Consider the following 23,345-nt stretch of genomic DNA (forward strand, 5'->3'; position numbering starts at 1 on the left):
GATCTTCCAAGAGAGATCTTTGTTGGAAATCCCACTTTTCTGCAAATAGCACGGACACGCAGATATACACGCTTCAAAAGACAAATGCGTAGTAAGTTTTCAGAAGCACATAAAGGTGCTACTACTTGAAAAAAAAAGGGAAAATGCGGGATAACATCAAATAAAGTGGTATTTTAAATAGTTCTCAATACCGAGACCAAGGTTAAGTACAATCCCTATTACTAGACATTTCCTGTAAAAGGATAACAATGTACTTCAGAAAGAAGTATCACAAGTAAAAATGGTCTATATCCTTCACTGTAATGCCAACATCAATCCCCTTCGTTGACTTTGTGTGAATTTATGATATAAACGTGCAAAATCTTAATTCCTGTTATTCAACCTTTTCCTTTCGAAGACTTTTTAGCAGATGCAGCCCCTCAGCAGCACACACGCCCGTTCCTCTGTTGGAAAATAACTGCGGCGCCTTTCGTTTGCTTCATTTTCTGTGCGTTTTTTTGACCTTCCTAGCGTTGCCAGTTGAAAGCTGGGGTGAATTTGGGGAGCTGAGCGATTTCCCTGCCTTGTTCTGTGGCTCTTGAAAAACATAAAAGAGAAAAACAACCTGTGCAAGGACCTGTAGTGGTTACAAACGCAACTCCTACACACTCCCCCGAGTGCAGCATATGCGTATCAAGAACATAATGCAGCCTGTAGCATTTACACAACATTTTGGGAGATATATTGCAGCCACTTTGAAATTCTGTGTACTCCTTGAGGAAGATGGCAGGAATGGAACAGATCCATCCGGAACCCTTTAGAGAAGGAAAATGTTTGGAGTCCTGAATTTGCGCAGCTTTTGCCTCCATCGCTGATATTCCTCAAACAGAAATGACAAACCCATGCCATCAAAATCCCTGCAGCACGTAGCAGGATAAGGTTTGTCAGCACTACTGAAGGAGCTCAGTCTTAGACTTTCCTTCCACCTTTTCGAAAAGTTGTTGTTTTTTAGCAAAAAGCACACCTTACCCGCACTTCATGACCCAACCTTGACAGAGCTAAAAATTAATCACATTTCACTGTAATCTGCCTGTTCTTTCAGTTTTGTTCTCGAGTTTAAAAGGTGCTGCAGACATTACCAACAAGACTTAGAAATATGATTTAATAAGATTTTAAATAAGATTTTAAATAATTTTGGGTAAGATTTAGAAATATGGGCATGAAGAACCCTCGTGCAAGAAAAAGCTGATTTTATTTTAGGTACTGCTTCAAAGTTCTTGTTCCCTACTTTTTCAATAGAAAAAGGTTATTTCCCACATACACCGACATCCTAAATAACCTTATTCATTACCGAGTTTCACATCCTAAAGAGAACTTATTTCCTTGCCCTTTGACAAACACATGCAACCCCCACGATCGGTGGGAAAATTGATACGGATTTGATTTAATGATTCATTTCAGCAGACTTGCAGTTGTGCAATATTTTTCCATCTTGAGAACCAACATGGTGTTGTTTTTTTTTTATTTTTTATTTAAGTCCCAGTCCCTCAAGTCGCTCGGTAATTAAATTTACATTGTCTCCAATCTATTTGGAAATTAACCTCATTCCCACAGAGAAAAGAGGTTGGGCTTTCGCGCTTTACCTCCCACTCAGATTCATGCATCTTATCCCCTTGGGTATTTCTCTCTGCCTCTGTCAGCCGAAAAATCCTCCCCAACTCCTGAAACACGTCCTCCCTAAAATGTGCTTTTTCAAAGACAAAGGAAACACGATCAAGAAGAGAATTAGCATCACCAACTGTTTTTTATACCGTACAAAAAGTAAGTTCAGCCCTCCCGGTATGTTAACACCCCCTCCACCTTAGGAAGCAAATGATAGAGTAGGAGCAAGGGATCCAAAAACAAACTCTATGACAATGGGATATAAAGTCCACGTAGACACTTCCACAAAGCCACAATTACACTACAAAACATCCTGGAAAGTATAGGAAATATATTTCAGGGTGAAATCCTACAGCGGCAAGAGGACGGCTTGGTGATTAATTGGGAGAATACAACATCAAAAGGTCTGATTTTTTTTTTTTCAATTACGAATTTTTAATTTCTGCTAGGCAAACACCAGTTTGAATGCCTTCCAAGGACGTGCATCTTCGTGCACTACAGAGAAAAATAACACGTCTACATTGAATTCTCTTAAAAACTGCTCTGCAAAACCGAGGAGCAATCACGACTGCACTGATACAGTGGAGGGGCTGAAATGGCACCAACTGATGGCCAAAAATCCTATCACTATTCCTGACGCTAAGGCTGCCCTGATGGGTCTCTTTCCCTTAATGCACCTTCCTTTATCCTCCCCACAAAATTGGATTTTCTTCTTCCATAAAAAAAGGTTTTGTTAACTAATAAGGAATACAGATGCAACGCGATACCGTGCATTATGCACCCAGAAGTATTTAGAGTAACGGAGCACACGAGGCAGGAACGTTAAATGGAAACTTAAAATAATCTCCTTGCATTAACGTAGACGTATTGAACTCGTTTTCAGCTAGGCTGATGCCCCAGAAAACTTTTCCAGCATTTAGAAGACAAGCCAAACGCTAATCACTGTCCTGGAGGTTACAGTGGGGCTGCAGGATTAGTCATCTTTGGAAACCAGTTGTGGTTGTTCTTATTTTCCTCTCCCACTGTTTTTCTTTTTTTTTTTTTTTTTTCTTTCTGATCTGCGGCTGAGGCAGTGGGAGCATTCTCATCAACGTTTTCTCACAACTTCAGCGGGCAAACACGGAGGAAGAAAAACACTTCGGCTGTGCCGCGGGGATCCAAAACCTCCTCACACAACTTAAGATCAAGCCTTCGGAGGATTAGAAGTGAGGAACTGACTTTTTTTTTTTTTCCACCTCCCCATTTCTCAGTCAAACATGCTGTGGTTAGGAGTGGCGTTACCAAAAGGCAAGAGGAAATGATGGATCTTACTGTTGGATGCTCTCATTAAAAGCTGGAAACAAAACGAATGCAAGGAACAGTTCTTATAATATTAATGCTGCCAAACTGGCACGTTCTGGATAATTTAAATCGGTCTGAACCAATCTGGATGCCAGTTTCCAAACCTTCAGCATCATTTGAATCCTTCAACCACCTTCATCTTTGTCTCCAAGAGATAGCTACAATTTCTAGACATTTATTTGCTCCATCGTTCGTCTGGCGTGCTCATGAATCATTTGTTACTCAGGTTTACGAAGCTCCTCGAAATATTTAAGTATGTAAAGCTCTTCACAGTGCAGGTAGACACCCAAAAATGTCTCTAGGCATCCATGTGTGTGGATTAAACATTTGGGTCTCGGTTTCACTGGAGGAAGTAAGTAATCCACACTATTCAGAGGAAAAAAAAATAATAAATTTTGATGCTTAACTTGAGGCATTCCGGTTGGAACATCTTAATCACAATTATCAGGGTATACGCGAGCTGCAGCCAGCACTTTCCACTAGTTTCATCCGAACAGAATGAGTCCTGGAATCACAGCTACAGCCTGTTGATTTGCAACAAGAGCTCATGATGAAGGGGACTTCTGCATTAGCCAAAACGTAGCTTTGGTGAGAATCCGCGCTTTAATTTGACGGATCAGAAGATGTTTTGAATCAGCAACACGTGTTTGTTATTTTCCAAGTGAATAATCCTCTATATTTAGGCAATAATTACACAATTTACCAAGCTGCCTTCACCCGCCGAAGTTCAAGCAACGCTGGCTGGAGAAGCAACGCAGATAAAAATGCATCACCTGGGTGGACAAAACAAAGAGCAGGCTGCCAGCGACAAGGTCTTAGTGAAGCTGCTGGAGAAGTGATGTTCTGCACCCTAGGAAAATCGAGCAGATACTACAGAGGAGTAAAACTCAAGGCAAGTTTTTGGGGCTGATTGCCTTACACGAGCATAAATTCTGATTTCTGCTATAAGCCATTCAACGCAATTCAAGCTGACATTCATTTTTAGGAGTGTTTAACATTCATTTTTATTAATGTTCTCCTGAATTCTTTCGGCAAGCTATACAACATCTCTCATTTTAGTCCCCAAACAATAGCTTATTTACATATTTTATAAAGATGCCCTCCCCAATCCTGATTAATTGCCAGACATTACGTATGAACGCAGCCCCCCCCATCCCAAGTCTCTGAACATATTGCTACAATGGCAACGTGTGAAAGTAATTTTGGTCCAATTTCATCTCATGGGAATGTGGGCGCATAAGCCTTCAATTAACAATAATTTTGTCTGATCAGGATGCGTTTGGGTTTCACATGCTAATGTGGCAGAATGCATCTAGACCATGCCTGTGATAATTTTTTACCAGGGTGGAAGAAATAAAGAGAATATTACATAGAAAGAGCATGGCTCTGGCATTTTTTTCCCTTTAAAAAAAAATAATTCTTATGATTATTTCTATTTTTTATGCAGGAGGATGCAGTGCTTTGGTAGCCTGTGCTGTTTTGCACTGTTTGGGTCCGTTCACCTGGGGGGCAGTACCTGGGATGACAGCATCCGTATCAACAGGAAAACTCTAAATCAGCACGAAGTCTTTTAACAAAAACCGTAAGACAAACAAAATAACAAAGTCCTGCGTGGCAATCTGCCTGTAACTCAGATTTTTAAAGCCAAAAGAAGCCCCTTTGATCTGCTAGTCTGACACAAACCATAGGAATTCCCTCTGCAACTTCCTTCTCCGAGTCCAATAGCTGTGGCTGGACTTGGCCGTATCTTTTCGGAAAACATCCAATCTCATTTCAAAAGTCCAATCTTGGGAAATCCAGAACCCCTGTTAAACTATTCCAATGAATCATCCACCACGTAGAAAATGTGAACGAGTCTGAATTGGTTGTGCTTCAATTTCCAGCTCCTGGAGTGCACTATACTTGTGCATGCTGAACAGAAGGGCCCCTTATTAGAAACTTTCTTTACCTTTTCATCTCCTTTTGGTATCAGCAATCTTTCCCTTTCCTCGATCGCTAATTCCCTAAAAACTCTGCTCAATAGGTTGTTCTAAATTGGAGTTAATAAACCAGTGCACAAGAGTTTCCAGTAGACATGCAGCCACTTGATGAAAAGCCACTTGAACTGTATTTTGAGATTGTATTTCTCACCCACCACCTACCCGCAGCATCGATTTTATATCTCACTGGTTTCTTGATCAATACGCCGTGCAGCACGCAGACAAATAATCTGCAAGGAATTTATAAACAATTTCCTTCTGCCAAGTCACTCGACGTTGAGTGTGAAGTGATCTTTCCATAATTAAAAAAAAAAACTCTTCAAGAAAATCACCAGCAGCTGACTAAAAAATCACAATCAAAAAGTAGTAAAACTTTAAATTGTAGTTAACTCAAAGAAATATTAGCTTAACTGTCTTTTTTTTTTTTTGCTTTGATGATTTTACTCAAAGTAAAACTCATCATGATGATTTTTTATTTTTTTTAAATGTTGATTTAGAGGTATCTGGAGAGAAAGATTTTGTCAATTGACACAAAAATGTGTAATCTCCAGCTTCTACATTAGAAGCTGGATGAGTAACAGCACGTCTCAAAAAAAATCAATCCCAACCAACCCATAATTATACACGATGATAATGCAATGGGATTGAAATTCCTGAATGGGTACCAATGATGTTCTCATCAGAAGGCCTGGTGGATGCAGAGCGTGCACAGAGCAGTTGAAACCTACGATGTAAACAAGGCTATGCATAAAAAGTGAGAAAAAAAACAAGCCATTTACTAAAACTTATTAAGACTTCAAAGGTTTTTAGATAAGGTCCAATTACTCCATCACAAATTACTTTGCTTCTCTCGCAGATTTTTTTACTGAGTTATTTACTAATAAAGATTTTCAGTAATTCCCGTGACTGGGGGAGCCACGTGTCTTATCTTCCAAAGCAGCTCTGCAGGACGTAAGCACTTAAGAGCCCACTTTTCCTGCAAAAGTGACATTTTGTCACCTTTGGAAACGCTTTCCATCTCATTCAATTTCATCCGCCCCCAGCAATTTACTACAGCCTTTTTGTTTTCACCCACAACCCTGGACCAAAGCCTGCTCCACGCTGCTAGGGGGGACTTTATACCGAAGGTGTCACACCACCTGGACCCCTTTCCATGAAAAGATCCTGAAGTCAAAGAAATATTGCTCCTCTCGTTGACTTGTCAGCCCTCTTACAGCAGCAGAAGGCAGAGCTCAGTTGCGTTTATACTCATCTCTTTCTCCCAATCTTTCCTGCAGAGACTAAAGCCAAAGAAAACATGTCAGACTCCCGACTGTTTTTATTCATTTTCACTCTTTTCAAGGACTCTGCCACCTTTCCTGTTTGTTCTCGAGGTCGGGCCAGTAACCTGCATCATGACGCGGGACGGTCTATATGTCCCTGGAATCCAGCCCCCGCAGCTCCCATTTGGGGTTAAAAAAAAAAAGTTTGAACCCGGATAATGAACACAAATTGGCTTGAAGCAGTACTTCGCCATCGCGTTGCAGCTACAGAAACATTCCTGGTAATCAGCAGTGTTTTTCAAAGCTAACCTCCAAGGCCCCGATCCCGCAAAGACTGCACATTCTTAAATTAAAGTAATTGCATAATTCCATTGACTCTGATGGCATGGGAGGAACATGGTTGCAAAGCTTATCCGCTACAGGCTTCAGACAACGTGCCAAAACACTTCCGAAAGAGGGGGGGGGATTAAAATCTTATTAGATATGTTTTGCTCTTTCCACAAACCTAGCATTAAGTAATAAAAGATACGCAAAACGGATCAACCGTGCAAATTTGACATCGCGTTGCTTTTTGCCTTTCTTCCCCAGGCAAAAAAAAAAAAAAAAAAAAACAACTTAATTCACATGAATCCATGTAATTTTTCCTTTTGCTCTGCTGCTTCACGAACATGTTTCCTCAATTTACGAAGCTCAGCAAAAGCGTATTTCCTGCTTTCACACTATGTCGAGCTAGCTCTGAAAATAAAACCATCCTTCATTTGTTCGGCATCCCAAAACAAATCATTGCTCGTTAGCTGCTAGCACACGCACTAAGCCGGTCTCATGTTCAAAAAGTGATTTCCTGGGATTGACTGCAGCTTGAAAACAGGTTTAAAACAAGACAAGGAACACCCACGAGCATTAAAACATCACACAAGGAACATGCAATTCAAAAGGTGTGAGTGAGAGAAAATATTCCACATCACCAGGCAGAGTTACAACAATAATCACGGCCACAAGAGAAATATCAGACAGCAGCAATGACAGATGACAATCCCAGTTTCGGTGTTTACGTTATGTTAATGGCACAGTAAAATAGGCATCGTCTCTCCTCTGGTTGAAAATTTAGAAGAAAGCCACCAGATGTGTCTGCAGGTTTGACAGGGGACCAATGTGTTGCACAAATCCGTAGTAGCTTGAACAACACTCATCAAGGCAAAGACTTACGCTTTTTACCAGCAGTCCCGCAGAAAGGCGTGCAATGGGAAGGTTGCAATTTGTAAATCATCGTAATTAATTACTGTCCTGCCTTCAGAGGAGAGATGGAATGCGTAAATTACGAGTAGGTCGTTCACAGGGTGAAAAAGCACTGTGGTTAATACAGGATGCATGCACAGATTCACATAACACAGCTTTTTTTTTTTCCCAGCTCTAATTATGCCACTATATTTGACACCAATTCCAGCCTGATGCAGGTAATCTTTCTGGGTACAAAGTCTAGAAGTTGTTTGAATTTTCTAATCATACATAATCAGAACAATAAAAAAAACAAACCACAATTATCTACTAAAAACTGCTGCGTGTATGTTTTCCTTTTTTTTTTTTTCTGCTCTAAAAACGTCACGAGCTTGCTATATGGAAATAGAGTCTATGGTTATTGATGCTGTCTTTCATCCATCAAGCCACCAGGCAAACCAAAGACATTTCAGAAGACGTGAATATTAACAGAGGAGCAGAAAGTGTCAGCAGTCTGCAGGTGAAGGACTACACACGAAATCCACCTGTGTTAGCCTTAATTGGTGCTTTCATCTCCAGTCTTTTTAAAGGATGCAATATCCATGGTGTAGCACGTAGCCTCCTAAGCAGGGCTTTGCCAACAGAATTTTGTAGAGTTTCCATTGCACAGAGCACCAAAGTTTCATTTAAACAAGCTGGGATAATTAAGACATCATTTTCTTTCATGTTTTCAGGATATTCCTACATGTAAAACATCCCGTCTTTAACAAGATTTTGGTGTGCACTGCCCTCACGATTATTATTCATTTTAAAATAAAGCCTGTGAAATCTTCTGTTGTGTTTTTTTTTTCCTACTTTAATACTGTATCCCTGTTCCGAATTAATCCGGAGAAAGCCCCCTGGGACAGCTAGATTTTCATCTCCTGTTGAGATCCTGCAGCGTAACTCTCCATCATTATGTACTACTATAAAATGTCTTTTGTACCAGCAGAGCTATTTCAGCTCGCATGTTGTATTTTCCTCACTTGACAATCAAGCTGGTTTTACTTAGCTTTACTGTGTGGTCTGCTGCTATTGTATGCTGGCTTAGCTGGGAAGCTGCGTTTCCAGGCTGGATGCTTTCCATCTTCTCATCAATTTTGTCATGCAATTTTTTAACTTGTTTTCCTAAAGCTTCTGGCATTTTGGTTAAAATATTTCATTGTCCATAGCGTCAGAAGTGAAATATTAAAACTTATTTTTTTTTTACTTGGAATAAACATCTTAGAGGAAATATCCTATCCCGAGTAGAATTTATTTTTAAATTCCCCTTCTTTTACAGTTTCTGTGGAGCACCTACAGTTCTGCATCATGAACATGATGTTATATTGTTAGCTTGGGCTCTCCTTTGGCTTAATCAAAACTGATAAGGCATATAAAAAAAAGATAAATTAAGAGGGATCTGCAAGTGCCGTGACAATTTACTGAGTTTGAGGGAAACGTTCATCCTCATTCTGAAAAAACAAATTATATATATTATTACTGAAGTAATTGGGCATCAGGGAAGCGTTAGACACTTCCATGTCAGCCTAATTCCAAGCAAACTACACAACTGCGTGAAAGCTTTGTGAATCACAGCTCGCAGTCCTGATGTCATAGTCAAGGATTAAGCTATTTGCACTCTAACATAAAAAGGATTTAAAACTCCCGAGGGCCACGCGTTAATTCCAGAAGTGGGGTTCAAGCTTTGATGACAGATAAAGTATTCTGAATCAAAAAAAAAAAAAAAAGATAATTGAACTTCCATTTCTACCACCCTTTTTAGGATACATACCAAAGATGCCATAGACATAAACCATCCCCAGTGCCATTTCACGTTATCCAGCACGAACTCAGAACATGCACAGATCAGTCAAAGAGCATGCAGCATGCAGTAAACGGAGAGCAGAGGTTAACAACCTGGAAGCATAGGATCTGAGAATGTGAGAACAAGTTAAAGACAAGAGTTCCTCTCCATTGTCACTGAGGGTCGAGAAGCAATGCTGCAGCGTAGAGCAGTGAGAGTGGGGGAAATACAGTTTGTCCAAGACATATACATATCTCCGCAAGTGGCGGCAGGTATAACTGAAAGACAAGGGTAAAGGGAGAAAAAACAGAAAGAGAGGAATTTTCCTTTGAGAAAGCTGATTCACGTTTTCATGTCCAACGAGGTTTGCGTGCCAAGAGTCAATGGAAGATGCCTATGTGAGCAACGCAGCAGTTTGGCATAAAACAACAGTTTCACGAGACAGAAGGAACTGCTAGCCCGTGGCTGCTTCTGTCAGTACTGCCAAGGGATTTGCCAAGTCTCACAAGTTAGAGATGCAAATAATTGGGCCCTTTTGCCTCTCTCAGTTTGCCCTGAAAATAGAAACGTGCGAATTTGAACCTAGTTTACAAAGTGGAAAGTTTACAATAAGAAACCAACAGAGTATTCCCCAAATGTACGCGATAGCTCAGGTCACAGGGGAACTCTTGGGCAAGGGACTGTGTGTGGCACATCCTCCAGAAAGTGCCTTAAACATCAGGAGACAGATGAGACAGATCTCCGTAAGCATTAGGGTGCTCCTACCAGAGGTTTGCTGGCCCCACTGCAGTCCGGGTGTGGGTATCTCTCCCGTTTGGACATTCCCTTGGAGTGCTGAACTGGCAAAGCTACACGTGCAGAGACTGAAGACCAAGTTATTTTTGAAGTTGAGTCTCTTTCACTGACTTCAGAATAAAGAAACAGACACCTGAACTCCAGTCCGCAGCATCCTTACCCAATGAACAGCCATCATTTCCTAGTTTTATAGGTTAAAAGTCAAAATTTTCTACCCCGATCGTCTGCGTTTTCATGGGTTACAATCCTCTGCCTCTAATCCCTCAGCTATGTGGAGCTAAAACACACTTAGGAGACTAAATCACTTCTGTACCTGAGAACAGGATAGAAAAGAGTGTCAAACAGTTGATCCTGGGGCACAGTCGGTGTGCCCCTAAGCCTAAAATTTTATCAGGACCACTATCTCTGACTGCTTCAGTTTAAATAGCATTTACTGCTGGGTTAAAATAAACCACCTACCTTTGCTGAGAAAGTTGAGAAACCCTTTTTGGCAGTTTGTTTGTAGAAATGCTAACTTTCAGCAGAGGAAGCAGCCGCTAGGAGGTAATTCTTAAGCCACCATAACTTTTCTGACTACAATTTTAAATGTCAAGAAATTGAGAGCACGCTCTAGTATCACTTATCTTTGCTTCCCATCAATGCTGTCACAGGGATACACATTTCAACTTACATAACAATAAGCTTTCACTCTCCTGTTTTTGAGGCACTGGAAGTAAAAAAAAAAAAAAACACAACTCTTTGAATGTCTTCTCACTACGTAAATATTACTATAGCTATATCCTCTACATGTTTAAACTTATTAAATAAAAAAAAAATTCTTCTATGTTCCATAAATCTTAAATTAAGAATATTCTTTGTATTAAATAGCCACTGTGAAATGAGAACCAAAAGAATCCCCCAGATTTTCAGATGGAAACCAACACAGAAGAGCAACAAAACTTGGGAGACTGCAGTTAGAGGAATCTGTCTGGTAAAAATCCATCTCTTCCATCAGATCATCCACGATTCCCAAATGCAAAGTGGCTGGAAATGAGCATGACAAGGATGGAAAGATGGACATCTTGAAGATAAAGACAAGACATCTTTTAAGATAAATGCAGATGCTCAAAACTGACAGGGATCAAGTCAAAGCACCCAACTCCCTCCTCAGATACACCACTGGAATCCTTTGATTTGCACTTTGACATCAAGGGTGGCTGAGAAACGTCAGAAAGTGGCATTTAGAGATCTCCAAGGGTTTCTTTTATTCCCAAGGATGTTTACTTGGGGGTTTCTTGTTTGTCTTTCACTTTCTCCAGCACAGCACAAAAGCTTCCACCACACACAGTAGGTGGGGAATTGAAAGAAAGAGCAAAACTAAATGAAACACCAGAAACAACACAGAAAAAGCCTCGTTTGCTAACCATGAAAAACACGTTTTTGAATAAAAACGTACCTGAAATACCTTGATACTCCAAAAGAAAACAGAGAACCTGACTTCGGTGTACAGACCAGTAAACTATTAGACTTGAGAACTTTTTTCTATTCAAGTTTTCTGGAATTTGTGAAAATGTTTCCTTCCCTGATCCTGGCGTTGCCTCATCTTGTGCAGAGGCAAGGTATAAAATGAGAAGGCAGAGGGGAAACTTCAGTATTGCTGGGCAAAAGATTGTTCTCATGGATCTTCAGACTCGTGAAAGATTACACTCAGCTGCTCTGACGATACTCTCACCTGCTCATCTCAGCCTCCCAGTAATTTTGGAGCTCTGGTCCTCTCCTTTCTGAGAGCTTTTTCGATTTGTCTGGATCAGCAGTAGTTACAAAAAAGGATGCTCCCATGATCTCTAACACCCAAGCCCATGGAAAAAAAAAAAGCATAATTCATAAATATACAACAAAAATAAACCCAATATATCTGCATTTTATTTTTCATTTAGTGCAGCTCTAATGAAGGCAAATAGAAGTGTCCTTTCTACAGAGTCTGGAAATTGGTAAAGGTTTTCTGGTGACTTTTACTTAAGCAAAGGCAAAGAAACACTTTAAAATCAATGGGAATTAGATGTCTACAGCCCTGGGGAGCTGTGCTGCTGCTGGTGTGACAGCAGAGCCCCATCCCATGTGAATGGGTGCAGAGCCTTTCCGGAGAGCTGTAGGGAATCTCTCTCCCGACTGCCTGAGGTCCTCAGAGGACATTGTTCATTTTCTTTATCAGTGTGTTTCCTACAAAGAAATTACACTTTGCTGAAGATCTTCCAAACCTGCTCTTTTTCACGTTTCTCCGAAGAAAATCCCATGTCCTAAACTGTCCCATTCTTGGGCCAAAGTGTCTAAGCTCCCACATGCAGAGGATGGAAGGAAGCCTGACCTGTCCAGCAGCTCTACGCAGTTTCTAGCGCTCTTAAATAAAATCTGTCAATAGGAAACATTTAAATCATTAGGGAACAACGAAGCAGAAACAAGACACGTGGCCTACAGGACTGCCAGATGACACAGTAAAACCAGAAAAGCAAACTGTGCAGTTGCTACTTATTGCAAGTATTTCGGTTCAGGTGATCACATCACTTGAAATTTTTAACTTCAACTCCTCGTAAATCCAAGAGGTGTACCCACGACTTCAGCCACCAGCTAGAAGTTTAGCAAAACGAACAGTTAAAAAATAACAAGCGCTAAAATTCACGATATGCTTTCTTTGAAACCGTAAGGACAGACTTGAACAAGAAAATAGCACTAAGCAAAACATGCAAAGCCACTTCCATCCTTATTTATTTAAACCAGAAAGTAAATATTTTCTCTACTGAAGGCAAACGAAGTTTTAAAATAAATATATAAAAAGCAAAAACATAAACAGCACCAGGCCAACGTCTTTTTAGCAACACAGAAACGAAGCAAATTGGGCGGGGTATATAGAAGAGCGGTCTAAACACTAAGCTCTCTGTAAATATAATATAGACTGAAACTACATATACAGAATTCAAAAGAAGAAATATTAATGTTTAAATAATAGTAATTCACAATCTTCATCTCAGTGCACGCCAGATTTTACGAAGGTTATAAATCTTCAGCTTTATTGAGAAAAAGTAAGGGCTTGAAAACATACATACCACACGTATTAGCTCAGAGAAACGAGATTAATCTGCAGCAATAAAAAAAAAAAAAAAGCCAATTTTGCTAAGCCTGATTAAATATTTAGGTCATATTGTTTCTGCGGTAGAATCTGAAAAATTCATCTTTTGCTAAGGTGGAAGAATCCTAATCGCTGTCCTTTCAAAAGGGAGTTATGCTACAACACGACTCGATGGGAAAGCCGGAATGAAATCATTTTTTATAAAAAAAACAATCAAAGTAGAAGCTAATTAAACTCCAGCACATGTTAGTCAGCATCCTGAACTATCTGTACACATGCCGGGAGAAGGTCGTGACGTGCTACGAAGTTTTTACTGCTGTTCATGTCAAACAACCTGTGTTCGAGGAAGCCTATTAGTCATTACTTTCATGTTCCCAAAGACAAATGCAACAAAAATGCACGCCACACTCACTCAAATACTACAGAGAGGATGACATTAACTCATTAGATCAACGATTTTGTGAGAATGGCTTAATTCATTCTCTGCCTAAAATGTTATCGTTTCTGGTTTATGCACTACCAACAGCAGAAATGCAACCATCAAAAGCACAGCTGCCTTCTTGCCCACAGAAAAAGTCCGATATAAAATCAGAATTTTGGGCAAATGGTCAGTTCTGTTTAGCCATCTGCTATTTAGGATGCTATGAAATATGGTACTGATGTACCACATGACCTAAGCATTACGTGTATTGTGTTCAGCTGGATCTTGAAAGCCTCCAGGGATGGAGACCCTACAATCTCTCCGGGCTCCTGTGACAGTGCTCGACCGAAAGCTTTTCTGTGTCGTTTTTCATAGGCATTTTTTGAAGACCATGAGAAATTGTCATCTTCCATCAGGCTGGAAGCTTCGGCTTCAGGTTGTGACCGTTCTCTCTCCCCTTTCCTCGATAATAAACCTTGGTCCCCTTTCTCAGTAACCTTCTCCTAGGTATGGGACAGCTCCTCTCAAACAGCCAGACACCTACGATAATTCACAGGCTCTACAGGGGATGACAGGTGATGCCTCCTACATCAGCATCGGAGCAGGCATCTGCATCCCCGCACCAGCTACAACCCTGCAGGCTGCACGGACCTCGAATCCCTGTCTGGAGAGATGCTGGGACAGAGCAAAAAGGGGAAGAGGAGGCTCTCGGGCAGTCAGCTGATGAGTAGAGTGGGCATTGAAGCACTGCTGGTCCGAGCCTTCATCCTGTTTGGCAACAGGATCGTTCCAAATCTGAGCCCGGTGTAACTTGCGGCATCTGGAGAAACCTATTTGTGGACCCAAGAGCACAATTAACGAGTTACAGGAACATGTCTCTACACAGCTTCGCAGCAAATTGATTTATTCGTTGCAGATCTAAGTGTATTTACTTTACCTAAAAGCCTGTTCTTTCCTCAACTTGCTGAAGGCCATTACCATTAAAAAGGTTGAGTCATCCAACAGTTACAAAGACCTGATGCACATTAAAGTTGTTAAATCCCAATTCTTTCTTCTGTACCTGTAGTTTCACCCTCCACTTAAAAGTGTCCGATGCTTTCAAGTGCAATATTCTACTTCTTAGCCATGCAAAATAAGGCGAAAGTCTACGGTGGTGAGAAATAAACCTTGGCTTACAGACTCAAAAACGTCCAACTGTTTTCTGTCCTTCCCGAATCTCTAAAATGCTCATGTAACCGGGGGGTCCAAAAGCAAGATTTTCTTATATATCCATATATATTTCCTTATGTATGTATATAGATCGATGTGGCATAGATCTATAAGCAACTGCAAAGCTGGTAAAGCATTGCACGTAAATATTGACACCAGTTAAAATGGGAAAGATGCAGCAGCCATACAAGAACAGAAGTCGTGACTTATAATCAACTACATTATTTTATACTGATGCTTACTTACAGCCAGAATCCAATTTGACTTTGTCAGGTAAATCCTGATAAGTTCACTACTCATTCATCTATCTAGATCAGAGTTGACAGGTTTTTTTTTTCCAGAAAGAAAACTTCTGAAAAGGAAACAGTACACGTTGTATCTCAATCGAGCAGTTAATGAGCCAAACAGCTTCCAACTGAAGATAAAAGACAGGTTCAAGCAAGTCATTATCCTGAATCACTTGGTTATTTCTTTTAAGGCACACTGTCCTATAAATATGTTCCATTCAAAACAAACTGCAGAAGCAAAACTGCAGTTTCTACGATTCTACTAGGACAACAATCATTTTTAGAACACTATTATAAGTCACAAAACCTGCTGGCCTTTTTGTCTTTGAGGATTTTTTGTTTGCTTGCTGTCGGTCACGGTGGTTTGTTGTTATCTGCGGGTGGAAAGTGCAAACAGCTTCTTTAGCCCTGAATGGGAAAATAGTCCAATTTCATTGGAAATACATAATCCTAGATCGATTTGCAAACTAGGGAAAAAGAAAAACCAAAATACATTCCGCAGACATTATTCTGGAGGTTTTTAAGAGATGTGGATGGTTTAGGACATGGTTTAGTGATGGATCTGCTGGTGTCAGGTGAAATAGGTATCAAGACTTCAGTGAATTTTAGCTCTGAGGCCACATTTTGTGCTAATTTGAATTATGCTCACTACTCACACATTCTGCCAAGCGGTGACTTACGGCTTGAGAGATGCTGAAGTGCTGCACGTTTTCCTAGATGGCAGAAGCCTCATGAATTGTAGCAATGAATTCCCCCCAAGAAACGCAAGAATTATCGCGACGTCTACATTTTACAGGTCAGCAAAAGATTTCAGTAGAAGATTGATCCACTCTGCATCATTACATGGGAAACAACCCCAAGATAGAATGAAGAAATGGTGTGCCCAAGACCCCTCCCTGTTTCGTGCTGATCCCATCCACCTCAAAAGAATCCCCAGCGGGTTCAAGCAGGCTTAACCCAAGTTCATTGATATTTCTCCATGTTGGAAACTGCCTAAAACCTCATCTCCATGTGTTTTACCCAGGCAAAAAACAGGCCTACCTGCAAGGAGTACTCTTCTTTCTGTTAATAGAGCAGAAAAGCAGCATCTTGATGTATCTGACTACAACTACACTCAACACATACCAACAGCAAATGCTTCATCCCTTTAAAAAGTTAACTTGCATCTACTTTGCAAAAAAGATAAAAAGCAATTGCAGTGTGTGCCTATGCCAGCGAACAGCTCATGAAAGAGCAAGCTGCGACTACCAGAGACCCAACATCGCATAGGTGATATAAAAATCTCTTTGAGTATCCTGCTGTGCACACATCTTCTGCTGCTACCAGCCCTCAGATTAAAATCCAACCTCAGACTCGGTGGCTTGGAGCTGTTTCATCTTCCCTTCCCCAAGTGCTCTCTCTCAAACGCAGTCGGCACGCTAGGATACCACGAAGGCCCCTTTCTGAAAAGCCATTCATTTTTCACTTGGAACATCCCATAAAAATGGGATGATGGTTTTTGTACCACGCTGCTCTGCATGGAAAAAAAATAAATCTCATTATAAAGAAGTTTCACATAAATAGGGTATCATTTATATCCACGTTGGATTTAAGTCGGCTCTCCTCTAATCTACCAGGCTACAAAACTATCGGAAAGTTAAGCAGCATTAAAAGCAAAATGTCTTCGAGGCTTCAAAATGTCTTTGAGGCTTCTAATTCTGACTTCCCAGGCAATGTCAATCAGTCAGTTTTGTGGCCTTTGATACCGAGTAGGAGTTACTGCTAAAATCTAAGGCATGCAGCACGTAGTAAACGCCACCAAAGCAAAGGACAGGCAACAAAAAATCAACGCAGATATTTCAGAGTAACAGATTCACCGGGAATACCATTATAGGGCTGAAGTTTGCTGGGCTGGATGGGTCATTTTCTACTGCTTTAAAGCCAAGACAGCAAATCAAACGTGCTAGCTGAGTTGCAGGTAGATCATCTAAAGCTGAAGAAAGACTTAGGGGACAGGAATTAGAGGATGCCATCGTTTCTATCAACTGGTCTCCCAAAGCACGGTCAGGCCTGCAGGGCACGAACACAGGTGATGAAAGCCAGCGTAATTCTGATTTAGAAAAAAAAAAAAGCCTCTTGTTTAGAAAACTTAGCAACAGCATGACTAGGTTCCTTTCTATTATTTTCATTAAGTTAATTTCCTTCTAGCACAAGTATAATCTATGTGTGATGAAGAAGTAAATCAAGGGAAATCATTACCTATTACTCTTAAACAGCTCAGGGCAGAGATATTTACACATCACTATTAGAAACCAGGGATTGATAACTACACCCCTCGCAACGCCTGCAGAGGCAGAAATCACTGCTTCAGTGCAACTGTTCATTGCCCTCTTTTTATTTTCTTTTGGTTACAAAAAGGGAAAGCTGATGCTTGGGGGGGTTCAATATTTTACCAGCTCTGGCCACAGGGCATTTATTCCAAGGGCACTTTTCAGAATTTGATCTTTTATTACTGCGTAACTTGACTTGTGAAGACTCTTGATACACACCGGTGTGAGATCAGACGCCTCTTTTCTCAAGGGTTTGCCATTATGGACACTTGGATATTATGATAGAGAAACAGTAAATTGGGATTTAGTTGTCCAGTTAAAATTTGAACCCAGAACTTAAAAGGCTCGTCTACAGATCAGGCTTGCGGTTGCACTGAGAAACTGCTGCTGAAGTCCCGGCTCCTGTACGGCACGATGCAAACCTGCACGTTTCAGAGCATCCTCCAAGCCACGCAGCTCTGAGCAAATAAGCAAATACCTTGTTATAACCCACAGAAGAATAATAAAGGGCACAGCAACTAGTTTTATTTTATGCATTAATAAAAATAAAGGTTATTCCTTTATGACTCTATCTACTGGCCTTTTATTATTATTATTTTTTTTTATCTTGCTCTTTGCTTACTGAGAACTGCCATTTCTGAAATCAAACTTTTCCAATATCATGCTTCATAGGGTCACAGAGTTGCAACCCCAAATTCAGAATAGAAGCATCTTTATATTGGAAAAATGTTTTTTTCTCATTTAATACCTGATGCAATAAAGCCAGAAATATGAGTTTGCCAGAAACATTGCATATTCCATTCATCTACTTTCTTTCACTCACCTCACACGTCTCATTTAAAATCTGCAGTGCCTACCACGCTGAAATTCTAGCAATTAAAAGTGAGACTCCTGCATGAGAAGCACCTTTACTGAAGTTTGCAAGCGAGAATGAAATTAGAAACCAAACAGCTTTGAAGCATTCATGCAGAAACCTGGCAATTTATTTTTTTTATTCCAGTTTTGCTCCGTAAGAAACGCCTTTGATTTGGGTAACTCGGTTTCACTAGGTTTCTGCACCGACTGTCCCATTGCCATGCTCAAATGAAAGAGGAAGCTGTATGTTAAAGGGCTTCCCAAAAGCCCCGTGGACATCAAAGGGAATAAAAAGGCAGGAAAATGAGAACGCTCGCAGCCTGTAAAAGCCACGTGGGAGAGAAATGTATTTATCTTCCTCCATGTGAGCAGCCTAGCGGGTTCGGAGCCAGCAATTACATCTCATTCTTGCCGCTGTTAGGAAATGTTACGAAGCAATTGGTTAAGTTCTAATTTCGTCACCTTCGCACAATCGTTTCAGAGTTTTCAGTTTCATGTGGGCCCTAAGAAGCAGGTCAGATCACACGTCTCGCTGCTGCACAAATGTTTTCCTTTCTTTGTAGGGCGCACGCAAACCGGACTACTTGAATAAGCAAGGGCCTGGCCAACGCAAAATCTCTGCTGCTTCTGTACAAAGAGATGCTTTTTGAGGAAAATTTAGCTTAAGACAAAGCAAAAAACAAATGAAACCACAGTCCCAATCCCCAAAAACACATTAATACTACAAGGAAATGATGATAAACACGAAACTACTCTGACACTTCTTTTTTGCTTTAGAAATCAAGCTTGTGAAGAAGGTAGGAGAGCTTTCAATTTCTCCCCAAAGCCATAAAAACAGAAAAATTCCACGTGCAGACCTGAACAGGGCCTTAGCATGGACAAATTCAAAAAGCTGCCAGAAATAAAAGCAAATAGGATTTCAAACTTACAAGGCAGGGATGTGAATGTGTTTCTCAGCCTCAGCTCTTCTTTTGGCTCTCATTTTAAGGAGTTAAGTTAGGTTAAGTGAGCTCACCTACATATTTAAAAAAAAACACCTATATATTATATATAAAATAAGAAAACACTTTTAATAGTCACAAGCCAGGAAAAAAAGGCCAGGGTACCACACCTAATGAACAGATGCATTACAGAGTCCAGCATCAGTCTGCCAAACACAAGAAGACATGAAATATATGATTAATTTTCTCCTTGTTCCTAATTCATAAAAAAAAAAAAGCAACAACTGATCGTCTAGGGGAAAGAGGAGGCAAGTAACACGCCCTCTTCTTTTAAGAATAATAGAATATAACAACTGATAATGTGACAAATTAATCTGATTATGCAAGACCCTTAATAAGGTAGGCAGAAACAATACTAAGGGAAGATAAATGGTCTAGCACTCCATCAAATTACCTCAGGAGCATTACAAAGATGTGCCATTCTACGAGGATGACAAATAAAAACACTGCAAGAACAATGACCACTACAATAAGGGACATTGTGCACTAACCAAAAATCAGATTGACCATCCCAGCACATATTTGTATTGTAAACGAACCCGTTCTTGGATAAGCAGTGAACTTGTTCTGCAAATAAATCAGTAATCAGTATTCATTTCTGCAAAGCCAAGCATTCAATCAGTTTACCAGTACCTAGGAGCAAGGCACGAATTTAAGTGATTAAAAAATCATAAAGATGGAAGAAAACCTTCAGAGCAAACGTTTCTATAGCTCACGTTTTAATCTGGAGTCGGTAAAATCATTAGACTCTAGATTCAAATTACTCCGTATTTCAACAAACCAGCTACGTGGTTTCTATAGCACTATAAAACACACAACCACATGCATCTATTAAGAAAATTCAGAGATTTGTTTAGGCATAAATCAAGTCAAAAGAGCACTGTGATGGGGAATACAGTTTGCAGTCCTGCCACGTGTATTCCTAGCACTAACTCAGAAAGCTTTCTTTTCGGCCAGTATGAAATTTGCCAATTGATGCTATTTACAGCTGGTAATTAATATTAATATTTCTAAAGATTCAAGACAAACTTCGAGATGACACTGGATTAAAAATGGTCTTTAAACAGACTCAAAAGGTGCAGTTTAAAGCAACACGATGCACTCTTAGTCTTAAAGAGCTTCCATAAATATTTTAATTCGAGAATATCCCATAAGATGAAATGATAGTAAAAAATAAAATAAAATCAAATAATACACACAGTAAAGCACAAAACAAATGGTTTGGTTGGGGAGGTGAAACAATCTGAAGTCTCCAGACAGCAAAAGAAATCAATGAAACGTGATACAGGTAAAATTGTGCCACCTCTTGATATTTCTCTTAGGTTATCTAAAGGGGAAAAGTGTTCATAGTGGGTCACACAGCCACGCACATGAGGAGCTGTTACAATAGCATAGGAAAAAGGTGGAATTAGCCCCATAAATTCGTTTAATGTTAAATGTGCACGTCTGATTAGCAAGGTGTATGGCAACCTCTAGTGGTATATGCCTGCTTAGGAAACAGCAAACATTCCTACACACGGAGCCATGGAGATGGAGGAAAAACATTTGCCTTAGGTAATCCGTCCTCTTTTTGTCAGTAATTTACTAGAATGACTCAGTGATGAGATGTCAAAATACTGCTGTTCAGGGGAAGACTTCTTCATTTGCAAGTGTGCCACATCCTAGAGCAGGCGGGCTAGCTGTCGAAAAGCTAAATGTCATAAAAACCCTCTCCAAATAGGAGATCAAGGAATTAATGCCCAGGAGCTTGTGGTTTTAAGGGCCAAACTGAATACCTGCGATAACACATCACTTAGGTGTCTCGTTTCACTTTGTGGTTAATTGTACCTGTAGAACGAAGCAGAACAAATGAATCTGACAGCAGAGAAGCTGTCCAATGCAGCAAGCAAAGGAAAAAAACCTCGCAGCAGGTACGTAGCACTCCACCTGGCTGGGTTTTGTTGCTTAGATACTGCAGCCTCATCATCTGTGACAACAGTGACTTCAACATAGTTTTTTTTTCTTCATTTTGTTACCATTTCTTTAGTAAGTCTACTAATATAATTTATAAATACTACAAATGTCAGCACTCGATAGAGTCACAGCACAGTGGAATAATATCCATGGCACATCGCTGATAAAACAGCTCTGTGTAATGAAAACCAAACCAGTGCTAACAATGGACAGAAAAGGGGAAAGATTTCAGTATACACAAAGTCTACACATCCAACATTAAATGAATACCACCCTGGATCTTATTACAAACCCACTTTTACATCTATTTTTACTTCCCGCAGCTGCTTGTGATAAATTCATACAAATCTGACAATTTTTATGCCTGCTGGAATGTGAAACAAATTATCCAAGATTATGAAGTTGTATTTTACCGAGATCATAAGTGTAATATATCGAATATTTTCAGCTAATTCTTTCACAGAAAATAGTCTTAAGAATTTAGAACAATTGGCAATTTCTGCTCAGAATAGGATTAGGAAAAAGCTTGCACGGAAATGGAATTACTTCTCACATTAAGGAAGGACTCATTAGAGCATCTGGTGAGGCTTAAATTATGACTGTCTATTCATTTGTATTGCTAAGCAGATTTTAAGTTAAGTATTTCACAGCTATTTAATCGAAAAAACTACACCCTAAAATACTTACTTATAAAGTACTGTCTTCTTTTTGGTCTTTTCCTTCACAGAGAAAGTGGTGTGGGTTTTTTTTGTTTGTTTGTTTGTTTTGAATTAAGGGTAGTGTGGTTTATATTCTCACACAAGCTTGCACTCCGATAGTAGAATCAGAATAAGAATCTAAATAAAAATATTCTACTTTGGGATCATGGAGCAAGTTGGGTCCATCGGTGCTGGCTAAATTTAAAACCTGTGACTTTGTAAGATAGAAGAAGAAAGGACAATGTATGCTTCAAAGCATTAATCTCGTACGAAATGTGTTCATAAATATTTATTCCTATTATTTCTCTTAATAACCACAATATTTTATTATTATTTTAGAAGTATGTATCTTGACAAGAAATAAAGCTAAACTATTTCCATCACGGTACTTAAGCCTGCCAGGGAAACCCTGGCTGAAAGCTCCTGAAATGAAATTTCAACCTGATGAGCAGTGAAGTCCACAGCCTGCTTCTGGAACCAACTCCTCCTTCCACCAGCCCGCCCAACTCCTAGCTGTACGAGACATTTTACAACAGAATTTAATTCATTTTATATTAAGGTATTTTGCTTTATAAGCACTCATGCCTACTGTGACAAATTAAATCATGATCTTGGTGGCCACGTTTACCTATTTTTAAGATGTACATATTTTATTTTCCTATTTTATGTCATTCACTGTTATTCCTCCTTACTGCGTGAATCCAGCAACAGAATGATACCTTCAGTAGGAACAGCACAATTATTTCACAACTAAAATCAAGGAGCACCATTAAAGTCACATTTCCACTACGCACGTCTAGACGGATGACAACGCACCCCAACTCCACAGATGTTGAAATGCCGCATAGAAGGAGTGCAAGATAATTTAATTAGGTTACACAGCCTCCTTGGGGTCTTGAGCTGGCTCTCAAGCACCACGGAGTCAATCCGCTTCAAAGATTGAGTTACAGATGGTGAACACTTCATGTGAGGAGGCTGGAAGAGCCTCACGGCACATAAAGGCTCTTTTTATGTTTCTGAGTTAAAATGTTGAGGCGAGATGTGTAAAAGTACTGAGGTTACTGCTCCTCTACTGACAGCTGCCACGTCTTCTGGTAAGCTAGCAGACCACAGACTTTAAGTCATTTCATCACCTACTCAAAACCATCCAGGTGAGTTTGCTTTGAACCACGAGTTTAGATTTTGAACAGCAGATGTTCACGAGGAGTACAGGTACTTAAGGCAAGGCCTGAAATATGCAGCAGCAAAAAAGCACAAACTCGAGTTCTGAACACTCGTTATCACAGGGTATGAAAAGAGTGCGTGCATCAAACAGGTAAAAGATAAAATTGGAAAGCACTCATCCTGATTACAAGTCGATACTTTTGCAACCAGGCATTTCCAAAAGAGAAGAGGCTAGGAGAGAATTACATCCTAAATCGCAGTGGTTTAAGAATGAGATGTGTTTCTTG

At 40.0% G+C, this 23,345-nt stretch overlaps 1 protein-coding gene across 15 annotated transcripts in view; it reads right to left on the minus strand.

Annotated features, from left to right (window-relative positions):
* Window positions 1–23,345, minus strand: part of DYM (dymeclin) — a 432,971-nt gene that overhangs the window by 347,541 nt on the left and 62,085 nt on the right. Inside the window, exon 15 of one of the 15 annotated variants that reach the window (XM_068664803.1) lies at window positions 2,667–3,723. The exons of 12 other annotated variants lie outside the window; for them this stretch is intronic. In XM_068664803.1, coding sequence (XP_068520904.1) covers window positions 3,696–3,723 — 28 coding nt within the window. In that variant the 3' untranslated portion in view covers window positions 2,667–3,695. Of the gene's footprint in view, window positions 1–2,666; window positions 3,724–6,258; window positions 9,542–21,045; window positions 21,071–23,345 lie in introns of those variants that run through there. 2 more of the 15 variants (XM_068664800.1, XM_068664804.1) reach the window with 2 other exon arrangements.

This window comes from Anas acuta, chromosome W (assembly GCF_963932015.1).
Source record: "Anas acuta chromosome W, bAnaAcu1.1, whole genome shotgun sequence".
NCBI lineage: Eukaryota > Metazoa > Chordata > Aves > Anseriformes > Anatidae > Anas > Anas acuta.